The sequence below is a fragment of the Vombatus ursinus genome, unplaced genomic scaffold (assembly GCF_900497805.2).
Source record: "Vombatus ursinus unplaced genomic scaffold, bare-nosed wombat genome assembly UNPS02006874.1, whole genome shotgun sequence".
Lineage (NCBI taxonomy): Eukaryota > Metazoa > Chordata > Mammalia > Diprotodontia > Vombatidae > Vombatus > Vombatus ursinus.
Genome location: NW_020946652.1, coordinates 5766679 through 5779669, shown reverse-complemented (window position 1 = coordinate 5779669; position 12991 = coordinate 5766679). Strand labels below are relative to the sequence as shown.

Below are 12991 nucleotides of genomic sequence, written 5' to 3'. Positions count from 1 at the left end.
TGACACAACCGTGACCATTTTTCAAAAGAGGAAACTGCACCAGAGTCCAGGGGAGGCCTCGGAGTGACTCGACAGCAGGCACCGTCCATGTTTCCTTTTAAGGCGGGGATGCCTCGCGCCCCCCCCCCATCACACCCCTCGCTGCCTGCGGTCCTCTCTCGTCGCCTCCAGCTTCAGTCCCGGGGTCGCTTCTTCTGACAACAACCCCGTGTCCTGAGGGGGGCTCTCTACGGGATGCCTGATTTGTAGGAAGACAGCGCGTAGCCCCCTGAGCCCATCACCTGGCGCTTCTGCTGGGAATAGCCTGCGTTATACCGGCCAGCTGCTCTGCGCGCTTCCTCTTCGTGCTCGCGGATTTGCTGCTGTAAGATAATGAGCTCACCAAGCAGGCCCTGCCACGAGTTTACAACGAGAAGGGGAAAATCGGGGGAGAACAACGTTAAACCAAAGGGCACAACAAAGACAGACGAGAGACAGGGAGGAAGGGAGAGTTTCAAGCAGAAACGGACACCGACCAGGGCCCGCGTACGACCGACACTGGTACAGGGGCTCCACCCTCCCCTTGCTAACATCAGACAAAACGAATGAATGGAAGGGGTAAGTTTAAAATAAAAAAGAGACAACGCGATGCCTGACTCATGCCCGAACACTCCAACGATCGGGACGACCTCTATCATTTCTGCAGAGTCGACCCCGATCGGCCGGACTGCCCCAGGACAGACGCTCGGCCTGCTCCCTACTCCACAGGGGAAGGCTCCAGCGAAAACGTCCCAGGTAACTCCGCCCTGGGCCTGCCTCAGTCTCGCTGTACAGAGAATGGGCGACACGAGACACAGGGGAATCGAGGTCCAACAGCCAGGTTCTGACTCAATAAACCTGCAAAGCTTCTCTTCCCATTTCAATCGTTTATTCCGCAGAGAAGTGGAGTTCAAAAAAATTCTGGTGGAGCTTCTGCTAATAACCAGTCAATTGAGAGAAAGCCAGCTAGGTAGAGATACATGAGTGAGGAAGGGGGGGGAGAGGAGGAGAGGGAGGAGGGAGAGGGGGGAAGGAGGGAGGGGAGAGAGAGAAGGGAGAGAGGGGAAGGAGAGGGGGGAAAAGGGACAGAGAGGGAAGAGGGAGAGAGGGAGGAAGGGGGAAGGAGGGAGGAGAGACGGAGAGACAAGGGGAGGGAGAGGGAGAAAGGCAGGGGCAGAGAAGCTCGGTATGGTGGAAGATGGTATGACCAGGGCAGGTTACTTGACCTCTCAGTGACCTTAGCAAATTAAGTGTAATATCTTAGTTAGAGGCAGATTAATGATCTGAATCAGTGGAGGGAGTTTCCACACCAGGAATTCCCTACATAGATGCAGACCAAAAAAAGAAAAAAAAAAAAGAAAATCAAATAAAAATTTAGTTGTATCTATACACACACAAGTTACTTTGAATGTAATGTTTTACAATTGAACAAAATCTTTTTTTTCCCCAATATACACAAGCAACTGGTATGACTAGACATTTGACTTTTGACTAGCTTAATGACATGGGGTGGAAAAAGCCTTTATGAGGCCTCTCAGAGTTTGAGTCAATTTCCAAAGCACATGGAGGGGAAAAGGACAACCAAATTTAACTTCAAATGTGTAATTAGACATTCAACAAAAACCAGAAAAGAACAACATTTGCTCCTGCATGTGAAATGCTCTTTTCTTATTAAATCAATAGCTCCAAGGAAACATGAGAGAAAATCAAAATGGACAGTAACAGAAATAAACCTGGGCCAGTGTCCCCAGTTACAAATTCCAATATGGCAGAGTCTTGACGACTAAAGGACATATTTACCCTGCACAGGCAGAACGATGTGCTCAAAGTTCACTTAATCCCCCACCAAAATGTGTAAGTCAACAATTAGGAGGATCATTTCAATTCGACTAAGAATCTGAAATGACATCACAGCTTTCCAAATAACTGTTAAGGTATAAAAGCATTTACATAACCCTTGGTCTTCCATGCCAAGATAATATAATTTATAAGGAAATTTAAAGTTTCTGAAAAGAAAATGTGTAACGAATATATCAAAGTAATGATTAAAACCATTAAATAACTTTCTGATACTTGCTCAAAAGCTTAACACCATAACTTACCTCAACTTATGTGCAACCAAAACAAAAATAAAAACTCTATAAATATGAAAACAGAACTCTATTATTCTCCAATGGGAAATATTTTTGCTTTTTAAACAAGCATTTTAGATACAGGAAATATAGCAACAATTTGAGGGACTTTTTAAATTCAAAATTCTAATTTATGGAAACTGCTGTCAGGCTAAATTTGTGGATAATTATTTTGAGGACCCACCTGAAAAGGAATCAAACTTTTGTATGAAAACAGTTGGGTTTTTAGCAATTACTTCCAATATTAAAATTGTGTATTTTACTAATAAAAACTATAACCACCTTCGGTGCGACAACATACCTTTGAAATTCAGTTAGTGATGAAGGAAAAAGGCACCAGGACAAAGGCTACTGATGCTTCATTCGCTCTATCTGTTCTTACCTGCCCCAGAGGGTTGGCTTCATCATGCCACTGTCTGTCGCCAACCAAAACAGAAAGAGCGTCCAATCTGTGGGGTTCACTGGCTTTGGGGTCCTCACCGACTTTGCTCAGGGCTGTGACATGCCATCAGAGCTTCGGACGACATACAAGCCTTGTCTACACCTGAGAAAGCATCTCTCTAAACCCCTGCCATCAGATGTATTACACGCTTATCAGCTTCTAAAGCAGTGAAGAGGCTAGAAAGAACTCTAAGCTCTGAGATGGCCAAGCCCTCCTCCTAGGAACACCTGCTTTCCTTCCAAGGCTGTCAATGAAGAGAGCTGAAATTAACAGTCCTACTTCCTACAAAGTTGGGAAGAAAAGAAGAATGAGGTACAAAACCAAAGGTCTACACTACAATACTTCAACATAAGTATTCTTTTCCCAGAAAGGTGACTTCTCCGTTGAAGTGGATAAAACACTTCTCTTAAATACAAAATGATATGCCAGTGCCTCCTGGTGACAACCCAAAGCCCCCAAATCAAAACCCGGCAATGCTGATTAAAAAGGGTGAGGAGATGCTACTTCCCACAATGTATTAACTTCAAGAATACAGCCTTAAAACATGTCAAAATCATTTAAAAAAGTAAATATAGAAATTAAAAATTCAAGGCAAGACATTTTAGATTAATAGTACCCAAGAATCCCCCTTCCTAGCCCCCTTGGAAGGTGGTGACTTCCATGATGGGGAAGTGACCCAGATACTTCAATTAAGTCGGGGCAGGCAGGGACAGGCCCTGACCACGCTCTCCTTTCTTCACTTGGAACGTGAGAACAACAAAGTTGCCAAGAGCCTCGGAGACCCAAATAACCCAACTGAAAAGTCTGCTGCCACGTCCTCAAAAGGAAACCCATTGAACCAGCCTTTCCTGTGTGAAAACATTCTATGAGCCTCAAACTCAGGCGGTCCTCCTCCCCACACGTGGGACTCCGCAGCCCCATGCCAGATGTAGGGAGGCCACGGTGCGAACAAGGGAGAGGGGCCCCGCCCCCGTGCAGGGAAATCTTCCCTCTGAGCAGGCATAAATTTGCCTCTGCCAACGTCTGGTGCCAAACAGAACGAATGATGCCCCAAAGACACTGATCACGTCCCGGTCCTCTCTTCTCCAGGCCAACATTTCCCAATCCCTTAGACCGACACTCAGGTGTCACGACCTCCGGGCCTTCTCTGTGCGGCTGCTGATCCACGTGCCCCCCAGAGCAGCAGACGATCCTCCCGGGGGCCCGACCACGGCACAGGTGATGCCCCACGACGTCCCTCTGCCCAGCCTCGAAGGTCTTCTGCATCTGGGCACCCTCAATGCCAAGCCGTCTCCTATCCGTCCCTCTTACACACTCTGCCCCACAGACAAAAGGACTGGCGATCCCCACGTGTGCCCCGAGGAGCAGTCACTCTTCTCCCCAGACCTCCTGGGGCGCTTCTCCTTCCCTCCTACTATGCACCAAATGCGGATTGTTTCCTGTTAAAGTTGCTGGTGATGCTTTCTCATCTGGACTACCCATAGCTCCACAATGGCGAGATCTTCCTTGAGACCTCATGGAGCGCTCCGTGCACACAGGAGGCATTGAATGACGGTTAAATTCTGTCATGGCTAAAATGGACCCCAACCCCTCCTGCTCACACTGGGCTCTGCCCAGCTCCAGACAAATGGGAGGCATTTTACCACACGCATGAAGATTCCCAAAAGCAGACAGAATTTCAAATGTCGATGCACATGCACGCACCGGCCACCTTCACCTGCTCGCTCCCGTCGATGCTTAAGGTCAAAGTGAAATTCCCAGGAGGTCAGCCGGTCAAAAGGGCTCCTCACAGACTTGCCTAGGCCTACAGCTGTCCTCTGTGCCAACGGCACCACCGTCTTCTCAAGGGACAACGTTCTGACCAAGTCTCACGGAGTAGATGCTAGGAAGGGAGAGGAGAGTGACGCAGACCAGCAGATGCCAAGCGAGGCGACTGCTTGTCCCTGCCCACCTCCTCTTCCTTCAGCTGCTCCCTACGGCCTACCAGCCCAGCATGGGCTTCCTCCCTGGCACCCACAGGGACGCCGGCGGCCCTGCCTGACTCTTCGGGCCTTCCCTCAATCGGTTGGATGACGCTCTGCTGCGAAGCCTTCCATTCTGGGCCAGTGTCCAGAAGAGGGCAAAAGGCGGGTGAGGGGCTGCTGCCGTCATGGCCTATGATGGTGGACGGAACTCGGGATGACGCGGGGTACAAGAGACCTGTCTCCAAGCAAGCAGATGGCTGTCTCCCGTGGAGGACGGAGGAGAAGGTCTCGCCTGGCCCGCAGGGCAGAAGCTGTGAGAGGCCAACTTGGGATGAGGTTAGGAAAAGCTTCTGAAGGAGAACGGACCCAGAGCAGGCGAGATGACCCCTCGTGAGGCATGTTCTCCTAGAAATTCCTTCTCATCTACGGACTGGACTGGATGGGACGGCTGCTAAGCCCCTTCCCAATTGGCCAGTTCTGGGACTCAGCTTCGGATAATTACATTAAACTGCTATTTCCCCTCAGCAAAATACAAGACAGATGCAGGGCAGCCCTGAGGTAACACAGAGAAACAGAGGAGCATTTTAACTGCTTAAACTGGCCCACGCGAGGACTGGGGCAGCTCTTGGAGCACATGGGGCCTCAGTAGGATGGGAGGGGTGGGGAAGAAAAGCAGACACTGAGTCTTTACAAGTACCGTCTCCCGTGATCAATAAATGATCAACTGAATGAGAGAGGAAGTGTGTAAACTATGCCAGTCAGTAACTGCCCCAATCCATCCTACAAGGAGAGGGGGTAAAAACAGGTGGAAAAAGTTGGTCCAGGCTGCTTCCCGGGCACCATCTCCCCAGCTCTCAGGGTAACTTACTGAATAATCTGAGCTGGCCAGCGCCCATCTGCTCTCCACCCAAAGACCATCGGGCAGGAGTGGGGCAGGCATTTAGGGGTGGACGCCAGCTGCTGCTCGGGGGACAGGAAGCTTCATTTGTCCGCCTAAAAACAAAAGCCAGGAGATGAATGAAGGAAAAGATGCCACAGGTGCCTCCTTTGTGCCCAAGACAATGTCGAGTCCTGAACCTGCTGAATGGTCTGAGGATGGTCACACGTCTGGACAGCTACGGCGGTGACACACCCGGATGCTCGGAGCATGCTTCTCTGCACTGCCAGGTCACCTACAGATCCTTAGCCTCTTCAGTCCTGTGAGTGAGGTGTCCACTACAAATGGACAGCTCCACAGAGCATGGGCACACTCAACTGGAGACCAGGGAGGGTGGCCACCTCGTGGGGATGCCTGGGGACAGAGCTTCTCATGTTGTGGGGGGGTGGGCCCGTCCGCTCCCGCTAACTGTGACAAGCGGTCTCTGGTTGTGTGCTGTCCCAAGGTCACAGACGCAGCCCGTGATTCAGCTGATACCTGCCTTCCCTGAGTGCTCGGCAGGCCCTCAATGAGCCTCCAGCTCGGGAAGGGTTTTCTGCAAATTAGCAGAGGCCACTGCCTGCCTCAGTGGTATCTCTTGGCAGCCAGCTCTGGTTGTTATTGGTGTTGTGTCTTTCTTCCTGTCACGTGCTGACCAAACGTCCAGTCATCCCTTCTTGCGTCCTCTCTTTCTTGTCAAAGCTCCGTGGGCCGGGGCCACCTCAGGCCTTGGGCTCCAGCCGCGCCATGCCAGGGTCCGACACCTTGGCTGAGCCCCAAGGCCTGCCACCCGATGGAACAATCCGTCTATCAGCGCGGTCCAATGGACCGCTTTGTTACCGTCAGGCGCTACTTACATGTCAATCTTACAATCACAGACGCCTATGACACCAACATCCTGGGAACTGTCCATTGGCCTTTGCTGCACTGAGACTGGACGCACACGAACTATTCAGAGAGGACTCCTGGTGGGGGCTCAGGAATCTCTGGGAGACAGAGACTCTGCACCTCAGTATGATTCACTGTCATGTGGGGTAACCTTCAGTGAATCTCTTCATGTCTAAGACTCAACATTCATGATAAAAAGAGGGAAAAATTATTTAGGCATGTAACAAGCAAACAAGAATGTTATGCCCTGAAAATATCATTTTAACAAGGAATTAACTTGAAATACGCAAAGCGTGTCGCTGAAGCAACAAACGCGCTGGCCTCTGCCTCTGACCGCCCCCTCTGTGATCTGTGTTCCTGCTCCTTCCTCCCAGCTGGTCTCACTGGCACTGAGTCCCAAAAAGGATGAACCCTCTACCCTGGCAGTGCCAACTTCAATCCCCAAACAGACGATTCCTGACCCTGAAGGGAGCAGGTCATAGAAACACAGCTCTCAGTGAGCTGAGGCGCAAGACTTCTGCACGTGTCCAGCGATAATGTGCGTAAACCAGAAGCCGCTGGACAGCCCTGGCTGCGCAGCCTCAGCGTCCTCAAACGGACCAAAGGAGGGGTGAATCGGATGGCCTTCCTGAGCCTCACGGCTCTAGATGTCTGCCGTCTGCCGACTCCTCATCCCCTCCCTCCTCAACGGTGCAGATGATGAAGGCCGACCTCATCCTCGTCTGCCAGTAAGGCTTGAAACCAAGGTGAAAGGGAGCAGAGGAAAAGGACGACCTAAAAACTCTTCTCTAAGCTCCTGCTTCCCCAACCTGAAGCCTGTGGCCGAGCACACCACAAAAGAGAATCTCACTCTTCCTTCCCTGTGATTAATACTATGAGGAGATCAGGAACCTTCCAAAAATACTACACTTTAATACCTCCCTGCAAAAAGAAAAAGCCAAATAGCATCTAACTTTAAAAGAAAATCTTTTCATTCAAAACATATTTTAAAAAATAAAAATGTTTTTCATGGAAATCTTGAATGTAAGGTTTGTGCCCCCACAGGAAATGAGTGTGGGTTTTAATGTAGGACAATGAGCCCACAGCAGCCAGGGCTTGAGGCCTGGCCTCGGACGCCCCGGCCCTCCGGCAGGCCTCCTCCACAGCCTGGCTGCACCATCCTCACCAAGGCCCCGGGCCTTTCTGGCTAAACAGGTACCAAATGGACTAGTGGCAGCATTTTCCCATTGGGAGTTGCTATGCCCACGAAGTCACATCCTATCCAAAACACACAGAAAGGATGCACGTGCCCTGTGGCATCGATGACCATCCTCCGGGAGGATCTGTGCCAATCCTGCCCAGGAATCAGCAGTTGGAGGCAGGCATCTCAGAACTCTGAGTGTTGGCGGGGAGACCCCAACCCAGGCCCTGTGCTCTTGGTAATTGCTCTGCTCAGCAGATCCCGCTTCATGACATACTGTATTAAGGGAAACGTTGAGCCCTTCCATCCTCCCAGGCGACCCAGAAGATGAAGGATGCCTCAGAATTCACACACACACAATGAAAGGGCTTTCCTTTCCTTCTTACCTTTTTAAACTGCCTGTCGCTTTCTGATGCATCTGTCGCTCGAAACGCTGTCTCTCCCGAGGTACCTGGAAGACAAGCACACACACCTGTGATCTCTCGCTGTCTCCACAACGGCTCCAAACCCCAAACTACGTCTGGTCAAAAGGGTGACTGGAAGAGCAGCTCAGCGTCCAGGCTAAACGTAGCCGATGGTCTGCCGAAGATCATGCTCCATTTTCTCAGTAAAAATGACCAGTATTTTACTCAGAATTGAAGACGTCACTTTATGGCATTATTTGAGAAAACATGGCAAGTAATCCCAGTGGAGTATAAACAAGGAACCTTGAGTTAGGATCATTTCTGGTAAGAACACTGACAGCTGCCAGGTGTAAGAACAGATATTAGATATCAAAATGACATAGGGCAAAGCCCAAATTTTAAGTGCCAGCCATGACAAAGCAGATGAGACGCCCCAGAATTACTTTCCACGTTGATATGAAGAGCTTCGTGGAACGTTCTGAGAAGATGCTTTGGCCAAGCAAACAATGTGGAACATTTTACTACTGAAGACACACGATTAAGAATTTTTGTTCTCCCATGAAGGGAGGACTTCATTGTCACCAAGTCTGCTTGAGAGAAGTCTGGGTTCTGGAATCCAGAAGGATTATCAAAGCAGCATTCCTGCTCTGATTTATAATTAGTGTATCAGAAACATGGAGAGGCACGCAGAGGTCAGCACAGACAGCTTTGTACACACCTAACAACAGAAGTGGGTCAGAAGCTCCTACGACTTCACTAACCAATGTGTGACCTGTGAAAAATCAGCAAAAGGGGAAATGAAAGATAACGTGAAATGCACATGAATGTGGGGGCCCTGCCTGACCACCATGGGGCAGCAAAGGGCTGGGTCCCCCCAACGTGGTCCGTCCCACCAAAGGGCTTTCTGAGCCATTCATGGAGCAGCGACATCACTGAGTGAAATAATTTGGTTATCGAGAGCCCCCCAAAGTCTCACCGACCTGCCACTGCTTGGTTATTTTCCCCCTCGCTGACCCTTGAAAACCCAATACTTGAAGTCAGACACTGTGTCCTGTCTATGAATTTTTAAATATTCCACAAATTCACAAGATTTCAAAGTTGAGAAAAGATTCCACTGGCACCCTACTATAGCAACCATCACCCAGCCTCCACCCAGAGACCACTGAATGACTGAGCCCATGGCCCGCAGGCAGGCCACTCCACGGGGAGGGCGCTCTCACAGGAAAGCAGCCAAAATGAGGCTCCTTACAACATTCACATACAGCTGCTAGCTCGTCTAGGCCAAAAGGCCAAGTCCAATGCCTCTTCGACAAAAGAGAGAGCATTCTCAACTCCCCTGAGCCGTTCTTCTCAAGGCTCAATAGGCCCAGTTCTGTCCTGACCTAGATCTGAAATGAGCTCAAAGCCTTTCACCACCCTGGCCATACTCCTAAACCCAAAACTCAACTGGCATCTATGAGTTGTCTTTTTAAAGCATTTTTCATGACTTTTTATTATTTCTTTTATCACTCAAATTTTTTTTTAAAGAACAAAAAATTAAAAACATGCTACTGAGCTCAGCTGTGAAAGGAAGACAAATGCACTCACAATGACAGAGAGACATGATCAGGTAAAGGAAGGGGAAGGAGATGTTCCGGACACAGCTCTGCTCTGACACCAGCTGGCTCTCAGTCGACCCAACCTCCTTCCATTCACACCAGGGAGATTATTACTAAGGAACTTCTCCAGGGGCAGAGGCCCAGCCCGGCTCCTCTCTGATTCCTCCCCATCCCGCGGGGCCCACAAACATCACGGGCCACGCCCTGCTGAATCTCCTCCCACACCTCCTGCACCCGTCCCATGCCCTAATCCAGGTGCTTGCCGTCTCTGCCCCAGACCAGCAGAGCACACAGCATGCAGTAGGGGCGTAATACATGTTTCTTAATTTCTGAACTGATCCAAGCCCATTCCAGCCTCCTTGATCAAGCCTCTGGCCCTGCCTTTTCTGCATTTGTTTGGAGCCCCTGCTCCCCGAGTGTTCCTCTCATCTGGTTAGTAGAGAACTACTCCCGTGTTTTGCCACAGTGGGCTTTCTTTCAACCAAAACGAGAGTCTAGTCCTCCTTCTGGACTCCTGGCTGCCCAGAGGCAGGCCCTCAACACCTAAGCCCTCCTGGAGACAGCAGGTGCACCCAACAGAGTCTCTATCTCTCCACTATTGCCGGGATGCACTACAAAGGAAAAAGGTACAAAACACCTAAATCCTGGCAGTCTACAAAGGAGCCTTCTGGACCCCACCAGCCTCAGTGTTTGCCCCGGTCTCCGCTGTGCCTCGCTAGCACGCACATGGTCCTTTGGGGTTTGCACAACACTCGACAGACATCATCTCATGAGATCCTCACAACACCCCTGTGAGGCAGGTCCTATTATTATCATCATCTCTATTTCACAGATGAGGAAACTGAGGGTGAAGCAGTCTAGTGACTTGCTCAGTCACCCCATCTCTGGGAAGCGAGGCCGCATTTGAAGTCACAGGCCCAGCGCCCCTGGCACGGGGGCCTGGCCCTCCCCGGTCGGCTTCCTTCTGTCATGGATCCAGGGAATGGGCACAGTTAGCTAGAGGAAAGAGCCGCCTGGGAGGGGCTTCACCTGAAGGCGAGGCGCCCTTCATCCCAGGGCTCCAGGAGACCTTCACTCCTGCTCTGCCCTCTCGGCCTTTGGTCCATGGACGGCAAGATGCTCCAGCCAAGTAAAAGCGCTTGTGGCTTGCTCCCCGTGCTCGGGCGAAGCCTGAAACTACGAGGAAAGCCCTCTCCAACCCGGCGAGCAGCTGCAAAGGGCGCCTGCACATTGCCACCCAGGGTACAGGAAGTCCATGGGCCAACTTTATTAAATGCAGAAATCCCTCCACGGGCTAGCCTAGGGACGAAGCTTAGAAACAGAAGCAGGGCCAGGGTTAGAGGTGGAATTAAAAAATGCCAGGCCCTTGCATTTTTACAAATTGTTTCAAGAGAACTTGTTTCTCTGTAGCTTAATGTTTGTCAAGATAACATTTTAAATCAACCATTAAAGACAAAGAAAACATCCTAAAACAAAGAGCAGATTCTGGCTGACAAACCCACTCTGTTTCGCTTGGATGCTTTTCAAAAGTCGTCAGCCAGATTCCTGCGCCCATTTACACGGGGAGAACGTCTTTAATGTGAGCGTAAGGCTTTTTGTCTGTCCGTTCTCCGCCGACGTGTCCCACTCCCCAGGACCCAGGGGCTGCCTGGCCTCTCCTCCTGACACCCCCCTTTCAAACCAAGGACTGCCCTGGAGCCGTGACCGTGTACAAGCGCCCACGAAGGCGAGACTCCTCACCTGTGGAGAAGAAGTCCTTGAGCAGGCTGAAGCTCCCCGCCAGCTTGTCCAGGTCCGGAAGCAGCCTGGCCAGGGATTCGGAGTCCGGAAGGGCCTGACTAAGCTTCTCTAGAGAAGAGAGAAGAGACACATCCGTCAGCCACAGCCCGGAAAGAGGCATCTCTCTTCCACAACCCCACCAGAGAGAAAGAACCAAACTGGGGATGTGAGTGCAAGGTGGTGCCTCCACGGACCTGCCACGCGCAGCCACGTCTAGCGGTGAAGCAACAACCACCACTGGGCGGACAGAGCTAGCACAAAGTTCTTTGAGAATCTGTGACTCTTAAGAGTGTTTCAGAAATCAAGTTTTTAGCTGTCCCCAATCTGTGGCTGTTCTCTTCTGACACTAATCAGTATTTTTTCATGTAAAAAATCATTTTAATGATACCAAGTACTTTTCTTTCTCTTATCTCTAATTACTTCCATTTGCTGAATGGGATAAGTTACCTCCCCTCCATAACTAAGGTAAGTATATTATTCAATTTATTTCTATGTTTTTGTAGTTTTTTTTTTTTTTAATATTCAACTGTATCATCACAATAGCTTCAGCAAAATTGCAGGCTACAAAATCAATCCACAAAAATCAATAGCATCACTATATAATAAGAAAATCTAAGAGGTAATAATAGGAAGAGAAATCCTAGTCCAAGTAACTATAAAAAGCATAAAGTATCTGGAGATCAATCTAACAAAGTACACAAAATATTTATAGAGTTTCAATTGCAAAGAGCTCCTTAAAGAAGTAAAGAACAACTTCAATAGCTCAAGGACTATTCACTGTTCATGGCTGGGCTGTGCCAATATAATAAAATACAATAAAAATGATAGTGCTACCAAAGTTTATTTATGCTTTTAATGATATATCAATAAAATATAAAACACGATAAAATAATAGCAAAATTCATCTGGAGAAAGGAAAAATCTAGGGGATCAAAGGAAATAATGGAAAAGGTGGGAATGAAGAGGGACCTCAAATTATGATAGAACAGCAGCCATCAAAACCATCTGGGATTGCTTAGACGACAGAGAAACTGATCAATGGAACAGAACAGACACAAGAGAACCACAAACAATGGAACTTAACCACCTCAAGTTTGATAAACTAAAAATATAAATTATTTAGAAAAGAACTCCTGACTGGATAAAAACTGCTTAGACCAACACCTACTGCCATACACCACAATACATTCTAAATACCTTCATGACTTTGATGTTAAAGATCAAATGATAAAAAATTAGAAGTAGCGTACCTTTCAAAGTTATGGGGAGGAAATCTATTCTTAATCAAACAAGGGATAGAGGCAAAAAGATAAAATTTGATCATATAAAATTGAAAAGATTCTGCACAAATAAAAGGAATTTACCAAGGTAAAGAGAAGCTATCAAATGGGGGAAAAATCTTTGAATCAAACTTATCAGACAGGTGTTTAGTATGCAAGACATATGAAAACTAAACAGATATCTATGCATAATATATGTAAACACACACATACACACACGCCATTCTCAACAGATAAATGTTCAAAGAATATAAGCAGTTCTCAGAAGAATTGCAAACTAGTAACAATCACATGAACAAATGCTCCAAATCACTAATAAGAAGAGAAATGCAAATAACCCCATCACACACACACACACACACACACACACACACACACACACACACACAC

At 48.7% G+C, this 12991-nt stretch overlaps 1 protein-coding gene across 5 annotated transcripts in view; it reads right to left on the bottom strand.

Moving 5' to 3' along the window:
- Positions 1 to 12991, bottom strand: part of OPA1 (OPA1, mitochondrial dynamin like GTPase) — a 73267-nt gene that overhangs the window by 48835 nt on the left and 11441 nt on the right. For 2 of the 5 annotated variants that reach the window (XM_027848760.1, XM_027848759.1), the window contains exons 4-7: positions 11283 to 11390; positions 8663 to 8716; positions 7927 to 7991; positions 282 to 392 (exon numbers count right to left, since the gene is read on the bottom strand). In XM_027848760.1, coding sequence (XP_027704561.1) covers positions 282 to 392; positions 7927 to 7991; positions 8663 to 8716; positions 11283 to 11390 — 338 coding nt within the window. The remainder of the gene's footprint in view (positions 1 to 281; positions 393 to 7926; positions 7992 to 8662; positions 8717 to 11282; positions 11391 to 12991) is intronic. The other 3 variants (XM_027848762.1, XM_027848761.1, XM_027848763.1) reach the window with 3 other exon arrangements.